The sequence below is a fragment of the Caretta caretta genome, chromosome 7, assembly GCF_965140235.1.
Source record: "Caretta caretta isolate rCarCar2 chromosome 7, rCarCar1.hap1, whole genome shotgun sequence".
In the NCBI taxonomy this organism is placed as follows: domain Eukaryota; kingdom Metazoa; phylum Chordata; order Testudines; family Cheloniidae; genus Caretta; species Caretta caretta.
The window spans coordinates 113,356,043-113,372,553 of NC_134212.1; the positions used below are offsets into that span (position 1 = coordinate 113,356,043).

Consider the following 16,511-nt stretch of genomic DNA (forward strand, 5'->3'; position numbering starts at 1 on the left):
GTTTCGAGGGGAGGGTATTGTGACCAGGGTATCCAATATGGTCAATAGGCTGGATCTGAGGGAGGTTGTGGGGGCTCCCACAACATGGAGTACCAATGGCTCTGACACAGTTGAGATGGTAGATGCTGACATGGATGTGACAGTCTCCGTGAAGGCGCATAGGAATGGTATGACATTCTTCTCCCAGTTCCAATTCATCAGAAGAGGACAAGATGGACTCCGTTTCCAGTAGCAGTACTGTCGGAACTAGTGGAAAAGTATAGAGTATTGGTGTGGAAGGAGAGGAACTTGGCACCAGAGAGATATCCCGTGATGGAGATATGATCTCTCTAGAAGTTGAGAGACCTGATAGTGGGGGTGAGTCCAAGATGGCAAGGTAAATACATCCTGAGGCACAGCCATTGTTCCAATATCCCCAGTGTAAGAGGCACTCTCTCTCTCCTGGGTATCGGTGCCAATGCTGTGGTCTTTCTTGGGACAGTATGATTCCACATCTTGTGGGATGCCAGTGATGGTAATGCCAATGGATCGGTGCTTGGAACCGCTGGATCCCATTGTTTATGGGTCTTTTTCTTGTGTCTATGGAACTTAGACAGTGTTTCATCCCCATGGCTTGAACTCGTGAAAGGAGCATCCATCTTCTTTGAGTTGGAGGAAGATTTAGTCCCATCCTTATGGATGTGCTTCCTTATCACCCAAATAGTCCCTGTCATGGGGTTTATAGGGGTGGTACCTCCAGCAGCAGATTTGAGCAGGAGGTGCACTCCTTGCTGAGTCCGGTTGATGTACAGGGAGGGTTCCCTGGCCTAAGTCCGAGTGAGGTCTCATGGCAAGCGCCATAAAGTGCTTCCAGAGGCCAAGAGCCCGGCCTTCTCATGCCTGGTTGGGAAAGGACTGGCAAATACTACACCTGGACTGGGACGATGTGACCTTCCCTCAGGCACCAGAGGCAGCATTGGTGGTCGTCGCTGACCAAGAAGAACTGTGGACAGGAGGTGCAGAGTTTGAAGCCCGGAGTCCTGGGCATAGGATGTACTTGCATGTGGGTACGGGGCGTGGGTTGAAAACCCCCCCAAAGTCCATGTAAACCAAGTACTAAAAGTAATGACTAATAAAAACTACAATAAAACTACTATAAAACTGGTAAACTATGTACAACTATCCTTATTTAAAAATGTGTCAGAGATGACAACACAAAGTTCTGACCCAGATGATGCAGTGGTAAGAAGGAACTGAAGTCATTCCACCCTGCCCTTTATCACCTCAGACAGAAGCATGAGGCAAGGCAGGGCACATGCATAGACCAATGGACACTTCTTTTCAATTTCTCTGACTCTGGGCATATGGTGCATTTGTGTAACCCGCAGTGGACTACAACAGGGATCATCCCTCGAAGAAGAATGTGCACTTTATTTTCACACAGGCTTTAAACAAACAAAGAGTTCAAAAATATGTTAATTCTTAAATCCTTTTACTGAGTCCTCCACTTTATTCTACAGCTCTGCATTACTGTATTGAACTGTCATCCAAGAAAATCTGAGGAGCTCTTTTCAATACCCGACAACATGGTTGTTAGAATTGCCTGAGACTTAGCTCTCAGGGATTCACATGAGATTTTAAAATAAATCTTGATTTGTTTCTTCTTACAAGTTACAATCTTCTTACAAGTTACAAAAAACTCTCATGTAACTTCTCAGATGGGCATCCATTGATGGACATTACTCATGGCTTAGACCTACTCATTCAACTATAACAGAGGCAGCATAGGATTTTTCCTCCATCCCTCCTCCTTTGAAGTCAGAGTCTCTGCAGAAACTTCAAGTAACGTCCAGTCCAAAAGATTCCAAAAGAAACAGAAGTTACAAGTATGGAATCTAGTTTTCATTTACATCCAAGTTTTGTTTACAAAAATGTATAGCATAATCCTCATGTTAACTTCACAGCATTACCAGACTCAAGCATTCATAAATCATGAAGCAGACCACAGAAAATAATTTTAAAACTAAAATATTAGGGTTTCCTTTTGTTTGCTTTCAGATTTTTGAGCCTGTAGGATGCAAATTTTTAAGCTTTTCTCTGCAACCAGACAGACCAGAAATGTATTTTTTTAAATAAATGCCAAATGTCTCATAATCACTTGACTCCAGAAGTTGGATGTTTTAAGAAAAACATCAAATATCACAAGACTTAAAATAAAATCACGAGTTGGAAAAATTAGTCTCACTAAAATTTCTGATTGGCTAACTCCTTTTTTTCACATTAACATCCTCATGTTGTAAACCACTACCTCTTAGCCAAGTAGTATTGGTTCAATCCTGTGAAGTGCTGAGCGCTTCCTGTGGGGTTGACCTTAATTCCCATTAACTTCAATGGGAGTTGAGGGCATTCAGCACTTAACGTAATGAAGTCTTCTAAGAATGGAAAGGGGATAAAGAGAACAGGAAAGAAGAGATATAACACAAGGTACTAAGGAGGAAGGCATGGACTGGGAACAGATGACAAAAGGGAGAAGAGGGGGCAAAGAAAGCTACAGAAAAATTGGTGAAAAAAGATATTTTCATGTTATATCCATTATCCCATCCCACGTCTGATTTTTTTTCTATTTAGATTGTAAGCTCTTCAGGGCAGCAACCTATCTTTCTTAGAGAAATTTGGAAAGCTATATAAATAATAAAATATCAAATCAATACACATTAACATTAATTATAAGAAGTCTATTTTAGTAGAACTAACTAACATTGCAAAAAAGCATTCTAGGTATAATATTTACAAACAATACATTCAAGTTGAGTATTTTGTCACACTGCAAGTATCTAATATTTTAGAGCACAAAAGAGTAACAGCAACTGTTATAAAAAAGTGCCAGTATCACTAACTAATATTGTTTACATTGTTTTAATTCTCAGCCATTAAAAAAATGTGACTAGAACACAGAAAATGTTAATTAATAAGATTCCTTTAAAGCAGATTGATAAAGCTTTCATGCAAACGTAGGACAGTAATTCAATGGAATGTTATTTGCCCAGCAAAGATCAATTCCACAAAGAATAACAAAGGGAGAATCACTTACTTCAATACCATTTGGAATGAACTGTAGTTAAAGGTATATCCACCAATCACCCACATAAATTTTCCATGTAGAACTGCCTTATGGGAAGCCCGACCTACAGAAGGACTGAATGGCTTTACATTTGGAAGAATCCAGTAAGACTCCGTGGAAGGAACATTCAAAGAACAATCAGGGCCTGTTTTACAAACAAAAATGTGTAAGGTATATAGTCTGTTAAGCAAAGGTATTAAAAGCTCTTCAATGTAGAAATCAGAATGGTTTAATTATAGATGTCAAGATTGCTCATTTTGACAGTATGCTGATTTTTATGTTTAACAACAGCTTGAGGCATAATTTAGATAACAAGGAAAGCCACTGACATTAAAAATGTTACATTTGCTCAAGTAATAAAAGATAGATTTCCGCATTCAACTCAGAAAAAATACTGTATGAATCACAAAACGAAAGGAAGACATACCAAATTTTCAACTGCTATTTAGTCATAAAAGGGTAGCAAAGGATATACTATACATTACCACTGGAGAAAAATTATACTGCTATTTGGTCTAACCTAGGTAATTTTATATCGAAGTACATAACACTTCAGTACATTATGTTACTGTACATATTATAGTATGTTACATGTGAGGAAACAAATGTTAGTCTTTGCCAGTGTGCACATGTTTTTGAGAGGGAAATGCAGCAGAGTGCTTTTTTAAAAGAACAGAGTTGAATATAAAATATTTTATAGATCATTCTATAGAGCTGCCAAGAGAAACACTCAGAAATCTATTGTTTTAGCAGGAAAAAAACAGCTTATTCTAACATTTGGTAGCTGTTTATTGCAAGAGAAATTTGTTGTTGAATGACAAGTATTTTAAAACCACCCACAGAAAAAGATGTTTATAATCACAGATATGAGATTATATATTTTTTAAAGATTTCATGTTCTATAGGCAAGAGGAAACTTTAAAATTTTAATATTTCAAGACTAAGTATGTTTAGGGCTTTGCTAGAAAGGTGGCACAGTTTGCACTATTCACCTTATGTCAGTTATTGTCCATACTGAATGACTGTTTTTTCTTTTTGTTTAGGGAACAATGAATTATTTGGTGATCCTAGATATCCTATTCTGGTTTTGGTGTTATAAGTCACGCAATACAAATTTTGTTGTAAAAACTGATGGCAGATATATATTCCAGGACAGTGAAATTATTAAACCACTCTGATGCTGAAATCGAGAAAGGTGATGAGTCTCTCCAACCTGGACAATTGGGAGAGAAAGCTTTATTCCAAGCCATACGAAATTACTGAACCCCTAGGGCAAAGTCTGCTAAGGGTGGTCTGGTGTACTTCTCTCACTTTCTATGGGAACAGTGTTGGCTCCCAAAAAATTGGTCCGCATCCAAAGTGACATAACTGGAGGTTCACCAGTGTGTTAAGACTTAAAGTTAGAGGGGGTATTTAGCTAATTGAGAGTTCTAAGAATTAGGTGTCAATTCCTTGAAAAAGACTACTTTAAAGTACAGCCTATTAAACCAAAGAAATATAATGAATGTTAACGTTGGGGTGTTATTTCAATTAATTGTCTTCATTTGGTTATGGAACAGAGCCTCAATTACCCAGAACCTGGACAAGACCCCTGAGGATTCTTGATAAGAGGTATGGCTAGACCACTGGCTACCTTCTCCAAACCTGGCTGACTTTGCAGGAATTCAGTGCATTAGTACTAGGCAGCCTGCATTCAAGTCAGCATTCAGGGACTGCCCTCCATCATAACATTTCTGTGTCCCAAACAGTTTCAAGTAACAGGGGTTCTATTGATTAAGAAATTAAGTAAAGATCACTATTGGCATTAGAGAAAAATATCTTCCAACTCCACCTGCTTTTAACATCAGAAAACAACTTTGCTTTTAAGAATGCTAACCTCAAACATTTGAATAATATTGATTCTAACAATTCTCTTTGGATTCTTCCTTTTCTTTCACTTTAAGATGTTTTGATTCTCTAATGAGCACAGTGTAGTTGTGATAAAAATCTAGAAAAAAGGATTGGTTATTCAATTCTAATTAGAGTTAGGAAACGTATCGAATTACAAATATGAACAAAAGTTCGGATAATAAAGACATTAATCCTGTCATTTTTAATTACTTATACTAAGCCATGACAAAAAATTCTGCATGCTACTGTACAAGCAGAGAAACATATGCCAAAATTTCAGGGCTTTATCTTGCAATAAGTTTAGTTTATACAAGCATGCATCCAGGATGGGCTCCTCCCCCTCCCAGGCACTGTGCTGCCTCACTTCTCCTGGCTGGGATTTAGACTCCCTGGCGTGACAGATCCATCATATCTACCATACTCAAATATACAAACCTATAAAATTTTGAGAATCTAATATGTACATTAAGGGGTTGGCTCATAGGAATGTTGGTTTATATGTAAATATTTGTGTTATTCTTACTCTAGGTGTCAGAAAAAAGCAACCCCTTACTGCACATGATGCAATCAACATTTTGGCTGAACAACTTAACTCTGCACTTAACATGTGAGGAGCTTTCCCCTTACCTGAACAAGTGATCACTCTTTCCTGTACCTAAACATGTACAAATCAAAGAGATGATATGCTGGGATTTTGAAAGCCCCACAACAACTGTGTGTTGTTTTTCTGGTACAACCTCCAAAATGGCTGAATAGACTGTTTTTGAAAAGGTGTTTTAAAAAAACTGCTCTCAGGCTGGTGCCCTGTAATGTCAAGTTTTCCAGCTAAGTTATAAACTATGGTTTATAATAGAACTGCTACCTGGTGCCACTATAATCAGTAACTATACATATAGATTAAACATACAGTGAAAAGAATACGCTTTTATAGCAGAGGAAATAACTCTTGCAAGACTGCAGTGTCTTTTCTGCCCTAGTACCTAAGTGTCAGAATGGTTCAGTCAATACCTTTCTTAGATCTAAATCTGAAGTTTTGGTTCAAGCCTCACATAAAGACTTCATCTTGTACTGACTCCATCATTACGTCATCATCAATAATCTGCCACGCATATCTTTTTAGTTGTGATATTAAGCAAAAATCATGTGTCGAAATTCAGTGGGTGTCAAGATACAATGTTAAGACTGAAATAATTCTGTAACAATGTTTCCTGGCCCAACTTTCTGTCACAAGGAAATACACTGGATTCATACATATTTAAGGCAAGAGGGGATCATTATGATTATCTAATCCAGGGGTCTCAAACACGTGGCCCGCGGGGTTATTTTCTGCAGCCCGCCAGCTCCCCATAACACCTCCCTCTCCCCCCAGCATTTACCTAGAGCAGCTCCAGCCCGGCGCGCACCGAGGGCAGGGCAGGCTCCCTCCCTGCCTGCCCTGCCCCTGCGCCACTCCATGAAGCGCCACTCCATGAAGACCTGGGGGACACAGGGGTCTGTGTGTTGCCCTGGCCGCTCCTCCAGATACATCCCCCAAAGCTCCCATTCGAGGCGGTTCCCCATTCCCAGTGTGATATATAAAACTAACTGATTATATAAAAACTAACCATATTTTCCAAATTTCAAGGACAATTTTAACCAGTTGATTCTGGGAAACTTTCAGGGGAGTGCATCAGCCACTTTGTTGGAAGCTCCTGAAATCAGCACAGCACCGTCTGTTTGCAGGTGGAAACGCCGGCCCCATACGTATTGGCGTAGCTTTTCCAGAGCTTACACAATCGCGTAACATTCCTTTTTGCTGATTGACCAGTGACTCCCTCTCAGACAGTTTCTTGCTGAGAAACACGACAGGATGGAATTCTTGATCTGGTCCTTCCTACATTAAAACTGCTCCCACACGACGCTCAGATGCATCGGTGGTTACTAGGAACGGTTTGTCAAAGTCTGGGGACCTTAGCACAGGGTCAGACATGAGTGTCACTTTAAGCTGGTTAAAGGCCTTCTGACACTCTTCAGTCCACTGAACTGCATTTGGCTGGTTTCTTTTTGGTTAGGTCTGTCAGTGGGCTGGCGATTTGGCTGTAGTGCAGTACAAATCCCCTGTAATATCCAGCCAAGCCTAAGAAGGATTGGACCTGTTTCTTTGACTTTGGGACAGGCCACTTTTGGATAGCATCCACTTTGGCCTGTAGGGGACTGATAGTCCCTTGACCCACCTGGTGTCTAAGGTAAGTCACTCTGTTTAGGCCTATTTGACACTTTTTAGTCTTAACAGTTAGACCTGCCTCCCTTATGCGCTTGAAGACTTTTTGCAGATGCTCCAGGTATTCTGCCTATGAATCAGAAAAGATGGCCACATCATTAAGGTAGGTGACTGCAGATTCTCCCAATCCTGCAAGGAGACTATCTACAAGTTTTTGGAAAGTGGTGGGTGAACTTCGCAGCCTGAAAGGGAGCACATTAAATTCATACAGCCCTACATGGCTGATGAAGGCTGACCTTTCCTTGGCAGATTCATTCAGGGGTACTTGCCAGTACCCCTTGGTTAAGTCTAAGGTAGAGATGAACTGGGCACATCCCAGTTTCTCCAATAGCTCATCTGTGCGTGGCACTGGATAGTTGTCTGGGCGAGTTACAGCATTTAGCTTATGGTAGTCCACGCAAAAGCTTATTTCCCAATCTGGTTTGGGAACTAAAACCACTGGAGATGCCCATGCACTGTTAGAGAGGTGGATTACACCCATCTGTAGCATGTCCTGGATCTCCTGTTCTATAGCAGTTTTGGCCTGAGGAGACACCCGGTAGGGTTGGGCTCTAATTGGGTGAGCTTTACCTGTGTCAATGGAGTGGTATGCATGTTCGGTCTGTCCTGGGTGGCTGAGAACATCAGCACAAAGCTAGTGCACAGCTCCTTGATCTGCTGGCGCTGCATACGTCCGAGGGTCATGGAGAGGTTCACCTCTTCCACGCCACCGTCACTTTTTCCTTCGTAGTAGACATCTTCAGGCCACTCAGCATCATCTCCTCCCTGAGCTGTAAACTGACAAACCCTTAATTCTCTGGAATAAAAGGGCTTTAGAGAATTAACGTGGTACACCTTAGGCTTTACGTTTGAGGTCGGGGATGCTATGAGATAGTTAACAGCTCCCAGGCACTCCTGAACCGTAAATGGCCCTTCCCATGACGCTTCCATTTTATGGGCCTGGAACGCCTTCAAGACCATGACCTGGTCCCCTACTTTGAAGGAACATTCTCTGGCATGTTTATCATACCAGGCCTGATGCTAACAAGGGCTAAAGAGGTTCAGAGGGTGTTTTGTAGATTGTTTACGAAGTCCAGAATGTTAGTTCCTGGAGAAGGCATAAACCCCTCCCGTTGCTGCTTCACCGACTGTAATGTCCCCTTAACCTTGTGGCCGTACACAAGTTCAAAAGATGAAAACCCTAAACTGAGATGAGGGAAAGCCCTGTAGGCAAACAGCAACCTATCCTGCCAACCCACCCTGGCAAAAATGTCTGTTAGTGCCTGGCACACACTTTTAGCACTGGTGTTGCTTAGAGCTACTGCTTCTGGCCATTGGGTAGCAAAATCCATGAAAGTCAGTATATACTGCTTTTCTCTGGGTGTCTTTTTTGGGAAAGGACCCAGAATATCCACAGCTACTAGCTGAAATGGAACCTCAATGATGGGAAGTGGCTGGAGAGGGGCTTTGACCTGGTCTTGGGGTTTTCCCACTCTTTGGCACACCTCACAAGACCAGACAAAGGTAGAAATATCCTTGCCCATTGCCTCCCAGTGGAAGAACCTCCCCAAATGGTCTTTGGTCCTGTTCACCCCAGCATGGCCACTAGGATGATCGTGGGTTGCTCCGTGCTGCTGTCCAAGCTTCCTGGAGGCTTTCATCTGCTTCCTCTTCGGCATGGAACTGTTCCCTTGATGCTGGAGACATCAGTTCCTCACTGGATTGTCCAGTTCTTCACTGGACTTGGGCTTGGTCCCTCTGGAAGTGATGCAGGTGATGGGGCTGCTTCCGCTGACTGAACTGCTCTCTGCTGGTGCACTATGGGGTATTTCAGGCTCTGGCTGAGCCTCTTGTGGAGGGTTATCTGCTGCTGCTGCCAGTGCAGGCTCGGTGATGCCCTCTGGTGTTGGAGCTGTAGACGGGGTTGCAACCGCTGGACTCAGTGCTGGTTGCTTCGCCAATTCCAGTTCTGGGACTGGCTTTGGTTGGGTCTCTGGTAACACAGACTGGGCCCTTGTTGAAGGCTCAGGAACAGAGCCTGCTTAGCCTGGCTGCAGGTGATCATTCCCACCCTCGTGGCTAGCTTCACATGGTTGGCCAAGTCTTTCCCCAGGAGCATGAGAATGGGATAATCATCATAGACTGCAAAAGTTCACATTCCTGACCAGCCCTTGTACTAGACAGGAAACTCGGCTGTAGGCAAGTCAAAAGAGTTTGACTTGAAAGGTTGAAACGTCACTTGGACCTCTGGGTTGATTAAGTTGGGGTCCACTAAGGATTGGTGGAAAGTAGACACTTGTGCTCCAGTGTCCCTCCACACGATAACCTTCTTCCCACCCACACTCACAGTTTCCCTTTGCTCTGAGGGTACCTGGGAGGCATCTGGGATTGAGGACCTTTGGTGTGACTCCGGTGTAATGAACTGCAGTCTGTTGGGGTTCTTGGGGCAGATGGCCTTCACATGGCCCAGCTCATTACATTTAAAACATCGCCCAGCTGACTGGTCACTAGGGCGAGGTGGGTTGCTGGAGACTGGTGTAGGGCGACTATAAGGTGTTTGGGTTTTTCCTTGGGGGCCTTGGGCTGCCCCCGGTGATAGGGTGTTGTCTCAGGTTGCTCCTTCTGATAGCCGCTCCAACTGCTACTAGTTTTTTTTTTCTTTTCCGCCACCTCCACCCATTTGGTTCCAATCTCCCCTGCCTCGATTACCATTTTGGGCTTCCCATCTATGATGTACCTTTCTATTTCCTCAGGAACACCCTCTAAGAACTGCTCCATTTGCATTAGGAAAAACAGATCTTCCAGAGATTTAATGCTTGCTCCTGATATCCAGGCATCCCAATTTTTTACAATGTGGTAGGCATGTTGGGAAAATGCCATGGCCGGTTTCCACTTTAGGGCTCTGAGCCAACAAAGGGCATGCTTGGTGTTAGCCCCATTCTGATTCTGGCCTGCTTTTTTAAAAAATTCATAACCATTCATGTGTTCCTTAAGCATTTCAGCCGCCACCTCTGCCAAAGGTCCACTAAGCTGCGGCCCCAGCTCTACCATGTACCGGTCTGCAGAGATGCTGTATCCAATGCAGGACCTTTCGAAATTTTCTAAGAAGGCCTACCTTGTAGGTGGGGAACTTTCTGGGATAGGAAGCGGTACCTGGAGAAGGATTGCTAGGGTTGGCTGGTATATTTTGCTGAGCCTTTGCCATCTCTAACTCCAGTTCATGCTTCCTCTCTCTTCCCTGCTCCTCCTGAGCATGCTTCTGGGCCTCCCGCTGGGCCTCCATAGCTCTCTCATGGGCAGCTTTTTCTGCCTCCATCCATCTATCATGTTCCTTTTGTCTCTCATCAGCTTCAAAATGGGCTAATTCTAATTTCTTTTGGACATCACTGTGAGCCATCCTAGCCTTTCTGTGTTTAATCTAGCCTAACCCGAGAGCTAGGGGGAAAAAAAAAAAACACACTTGTGAATTCCCCTGCAGGAGGTTAACTACCCTGCCCTCAGGCAGAGAAAAAAAAACCTCCAGCTGCTCACAGCTTCCGAAAAAAAAAAAAAAAAAAAACACGCACCTCCCTGCTTTCTAAGCAGCCAAAAGGGGGGAAAAAATTGTCCTTTTAAAATCCTGCTGTGCTTTTGGTTCAAAATGATCCCACCACGCTGCCACCATGTCAGGGTTCCCTCCCCACTCTGAGCTCTAGGGTACAGATGTGGGGACCCACATGAAAGAGCCCCTAAGCTTATTTCTATCAGCTTAGGTAGAAACTTCCCCAAGGCACAAATTCTTTGCCCTTGGAGAGTACGCTGCCACCACAAAGTGATTTAACAAAGAATCAGGGAAAGGACAACTTGGAGTTCCTATTCCCACAAAATATCCCCTCAAGTCCTTATACCCCCTTTCCTGGGGAGGCTTGATAATATCCTAACCAATTGGTTACAAAGTAATCACAGACCCAAACCCCTGGATCTCAGGACAATAGAAAAATCACTCAGGTTCTTAGAAGGATTTTATTTTAAAAAAGGTAAAAATCACCGGTGTAAAATCAGGATGGAAAATAACTTTACAGGGTAACAAAAGATTCAAAAACACAGCAGAACTTCCTCAAAGTTACAAAAAACAGGAAGAAACCTCCCTCCAGCAAAGGAAAAATTCACAAGCAGAACAAAAGATAATCTAACACGCCTTGCCTAGCTTTTACTTACAATTTTTGTAATATGAGAGACTTTTACGATGGTTTATAGGAGGAGTTTTCTGACCTGATGCTTCTCTGCTTCCCAAGAGAACACACAAAACAAAGCCTTCCCCTCCACCCCCACAAGATTTGAAAGTATCTTCTTTCCCCATTGGTCCTTTTGGTCAGGTGCCAACCAGCTTATTTGAGCTTCTTAACCCCTTACAGGTAAGGAGGAATTCCAGGCTACCCTTAGCTGTATGGTTATGACAGGAACAGACTGCCTAGGCTGGTTGTAGAAGCTCCTTCACTAGAGGTTTTCAAAAGGAGGATGGATAGCCATCTGCCTTGGATGATTTAGACACAACAAATCCTGTATCTTGGCAGGGGGTTACACTAGATAACCCATGCAGTCCCTTCCAACCCTATCATTTCATGAAAAATAAAAGACTGCCCAATCCACAGACATTCCCATCCCTCTGTCTCTCACGCAGCCTTCTTACAGCCCTTCTCTTTAACACTTGCCAAAGGAGAAAGAAGGAGGAAACTGGAATTAACTCATTATGTACTGGGAACGAGGTGATGCCTCTTCACCCCATCAATCTGAAACTTCAGCTCTGCCCAATATTAATATGAACTTTTCCCCTTAAAATAACCTCCTTAATATTTTATAGAAGGTAATTATTACAAGTAAATGATCTAAACATATTATATTATTCTCTATGGAAAAACTGAGAAAGTGTATAGGTTATTGAAAGACTCATTAGGATTAGAAACTCACACACAATTGCCAAGGCAACATGATCTGTATATTGTCCTCAGCTGCACATAAACTGTCAACTTTACTTCCTAAATAACAAACAGATCATGTTTGCTTGTACACAAATTACACTCTAGTTCTTAAATGCTGAAACTCAATTAGTATATTTCCTCTTATTTTGTGGCCAGAAAAGATAAATGGTATTGGCATGGGTTCTAAGGAAAGTGCAAACAATTCTAATAAATTATATTTTATGCATTAGTATACATAGTCTAACAGAAGTTTAACCTCACCTGGACTCTGTTTCAGCAAAGAAATTCAGAACATTCTTAACTTTAATACAGAAATTAATGGGACTACTCAGGTGCTTAAAGTTAAACCAATGTTTATGTGCTTAATTGATTAGAGAAGGCCTTCCATGATTAAAGTTCAGCATGCATTAAGTGATTTGCTGAGTCAAGGCCCAGAGTCATATAACTAAAGTACATTTCCATCTTTTATTAGTTTTACCACTGTGGCTAAGAAATATAGTGGTAAACAGTGACACCAAGTGGCAAACACTGAACAAAATACACAAACCAGTAATCGTGAAAATTAGTAGTTAACATAATTTAAGAAAAACAAATGATACACTAGTTATTCTGAACCATACTTCAGTTTGTAAAGACAGATAAAAAACAATTAAATTCAATTAAGGTGTTCAGTACATAAATCTCACTGTACATAACAGTAAAATGATTGTGACAAAATGGTTTTTAAAAGAATATGAAGTTCAACACCCAAAGCTTGTAAGTACATGAAACCTACAATATCATTCACATGATCAACAATTAAAATAAAATCTCATGCATAATAACTTTCTTACAACCATTACATTTTACTAACCTAAATCTAAAGCCATGAATACAACTTAGGTGTCAGACTGTATATGTAAGGAATTTATAAACAATAAAGAGATACAATTACATGGATTTTTATTGTAACATCACTTAAAGAGCAGATGCTTTTCCATGGTAGAATATTTGTCCTATTTCCTTACCAAGACTTAGTAATATGGGTCAAAGGTAGTGCTGACAAATGCCACATATGAATCTTGTTTTCCCAAGTAAATACAAATACTATAAACTACCAACATTGTTGGAAATAAAATATATCTATGCTATGGGAACTTCAAAAAAACACACTATATGCATTTTGCCTGAAAAACACAGCATGATTAGTTGTAAAATGTTAAAAGAATACCCATTTATTACTTTATATGTGAGGGGGGGAAAATCTGTTTTGTTTTTAATTGGATTTTCCTCCTATCCTTCTAATGGATCACTCAGTCTGTGGTAAAGCAGGAGATTTTTACCTTCTAAGACTGAATTGGAAATCAATTACATTACACTCACTGCAGAAAAAAATTCTATACATTTAAAATAGTAATTTACTCAAATATACAACATTAGAGAAGGAATCTAATTTCTATTTATTGAAGAGTTTTGTGAACTGCCAAAGTGGCAATCTGCTTTTGTAGTTCAACTCCTCAAATCAATTTCCGCCTAATGAGAAAACAGCTTCTATAGTCTTGGACCTTAATCTGTTCCTTAGGGACTACTGGGAAAACAAAAATATTGACTTATTCAGTATAGGCTTCTGAGCTCTGTTGTTCATATAAACAGTAGGAATACGTTTAGCTAATCCTAATATCTCAACAAAGGTTTTGTAGCTTTTAGCTGCTTCTTGTTTTTCATGTCATCTTACTGGAGTCAAAATACACAATTTTTATATAGCTTATTTTGACAACACTATTTATAAACTATCAATAAGGTTTTTTAAGATTCGCAAATACATCCCCAAATTATTTCATTATCAAAATGTGTACAGTAAAAAATATTCTGTATCACTATGAACTTGAGACATTTTAAAATATCCTTTCAGGTACACAATGTATCTCTGGAGATATAGAAAGACACAATTTCTATCCCACAAAAGTTATAGAAATTCCTTTATATTTTCTAGTTTATTTATATAGGGTCTAGACTAGTGTCTCCAGGCCCATTAGCATGAAAGTCTATCAGGAATCTGGAAATTCTTTCATCCAAGTTGCCTTGACAGGATTCTGGTAAGGATGTTTTTTAAATTATTCTGCTTTGGGCTCCCTCAAGCTGCCTTTTACCAACCTCTCCATTATGCGTCTTAACTATTTAAAGCAAGTCATACACATATGGCATTATTTGAGACAGGCATAATAAACTATTTACCTGGGAACAAAGCAACCATCCTCAAACTAGCATTTTCTTCAAGAATACTTCTAATGCATACCAATTAACAAGGAATATTTGCCAATTACCAAATCTTTTTGGGGGGGACAGGGGGAGAGAAGAGTGACTGAGAAATTGTTTGGTTGCCATTTAATTCCAAGAGGGCTTAAACACAAATGTTTTCCTGCATCATGATCCGAAAACCAGGAGGCCATTTACATCACAGTTGAATTGCCATTTTGGTCCTGCTGGACTTCTCAATGGTTCCGAGGTATCTCAGAGTCTTTTGGAGAACATGGGGTACCAGTACCAACAGCACTCTGATAAAATGCATCTTGCTTACCTCACAGACCATATAAATTCAGTCTCTATTTTGTAAGAATACTTGTCAATATTGCCAGCTGTGTACACCAGAGCTACCTCATCCCCAATCACAAGAAAACAGGTTTGCTGATGTGTACACGTTGTGACAGGATGCTCTCTTTTCCTCTAGGTGAAGACCCTTGGTATAATTTCTATAGAAAGGATGTGTTAGGCATGGTATGAAAGTGTTTTTCCAGCTGTGCTATTTGTGCAGAAAGCTGCTTTACTTATCCAGTCACAGCCTTTCAACAGCAACACATGCACTGGTGACCACAGAGCTCTATTACTGTAATTCTCTCTTAACAGGGCTTCCAGCAGTGCCTGTCACTTTCAGCTTGTTCAGGAGACAGCGGTGCATTTGCCCACCCTGCATTCTTTACACTGAATGTTTACAAAATGGCAGATTTACTTTAAGCAGACACTGCTGCTTTTTAATATGGTAACAGTTAAGAGATTTCCTTCTTCGTGTTAACCAATTCGTATCTGGGCAGTCATAACACCTTCTAGGTCATCACATCTTAAATCAGCAGGGAGTCAAGCTTTTGTGGTGATGAGCCCACCATGTGGGACTTGGTAAGCAACTCTCACCCACTTCTACATGGTATCACAGTGCTGGAACCTTATGTATTACTCTTCATATGGCTGCCGCCTCTATTTATTTTTCCTGCATATGGAAAATTCATTGGGCATTTAAAAAAATATTATTTTTATATAAAATATAGGGCTGTCTATTAATCACAGTTAAATCACGCGATTAACTCAAAAAAATTAATTGCAATTAATCAATAGAATACCAATTGAAATTTCTTAAATATTTTGGATGTTTTTCTACATTTTCAATATTGATTTCAATTATAACACAGAATACAAAGTGCACAGTGCTCACTTTTTATTATTTTATTATAAATATTTGCACTGTAAAAATGATAAACAAAAGAAATTGTATTTTTCAATTCACCTCATACAAGTACTGAAGTGCTATCTCTTTATCATGAAACTAACTTACAAATGCAGATTTTTTTTAGTTACAGAACTGCACTCAAAAACAAAACAGTACAGAAATGTACAGCCTACAACAAGTCCACTCAGTCCTACTTCTTATTCTGCCAATCGCTAAGACAAACAAGTTTGTTTATATTGATGGAAAATACTGCTGCCTGCGTATTATTTACAATGTCACCTGAAAGTGAGAACAGGTGTTCGCATGGCACTTTTGCTGCCAGTGCTGCAAGGTATTTACATGCTAGATATGCTAAACATTCATATGCCCCTTCATGCTTCAGCCACCATTCCAGAGGACATGCTTCCATGCTGATGATGCTTGTTAAAAAAATAATGTGTCAATTAAATTTGTGACTGTACTCCTTGGGGGGAGAATTGTATGTCTCCTGCTCTGTTTTACCCACATTCTGCATTATATTTCATGTTATAGCAGTCTTGGATGATGACCCAGCACATGATCGTTTTAACAACACTTTCACAGCAGATTTGACAAAACGCAAAGGTACCAGTGTGAGATTACTAAAAATAGCTACAGCACTTGACCCAAGGTTTAAGGATCTGAAGTGCCGTCCAAAATCTGGGAGGGACGAGGTGTGGAGCATGCTTTTAGAAGTCTTAAAAGAGTAATGCTCTGATGCGGAAACTACAGAACCCAAACCACTAACAAAGAAAATCAACCTTCTGCTGGTGGCATCTGACTCAGATGATGAAAATGAACATGTGTCAGTCTGCACTGCTTTGGATC

The 16,511-nt window shown here is 40.7% G+C and overlaps 1 protein-coding gene across 5 annotated transcripts in view; it reads right to left on the minus strand.

Moving 5' to 3' along the window:
- ATRNL1 (attractin like 1) overlaps positions 1-16,511 on the minus strand; it is a 1,055,790-nt gene that overhangs the window by 926,533 nt on the left and 112,746 nt on the right. For all 5 annotated transcript variants that reach the window (XM_048857032.2, XM_048857033.2, XM_048857034.2 and 2 more), the window contains exon 7: positions 3,071-3,245. In XM_048857032.2, coding sequence (XP_048712989.2) covers positions 3,071-3,245 — 175 coding nt within the window. The remainder of the gene's footprint in view (positions 1-3,070; positions 3,246-16,511) is intronic.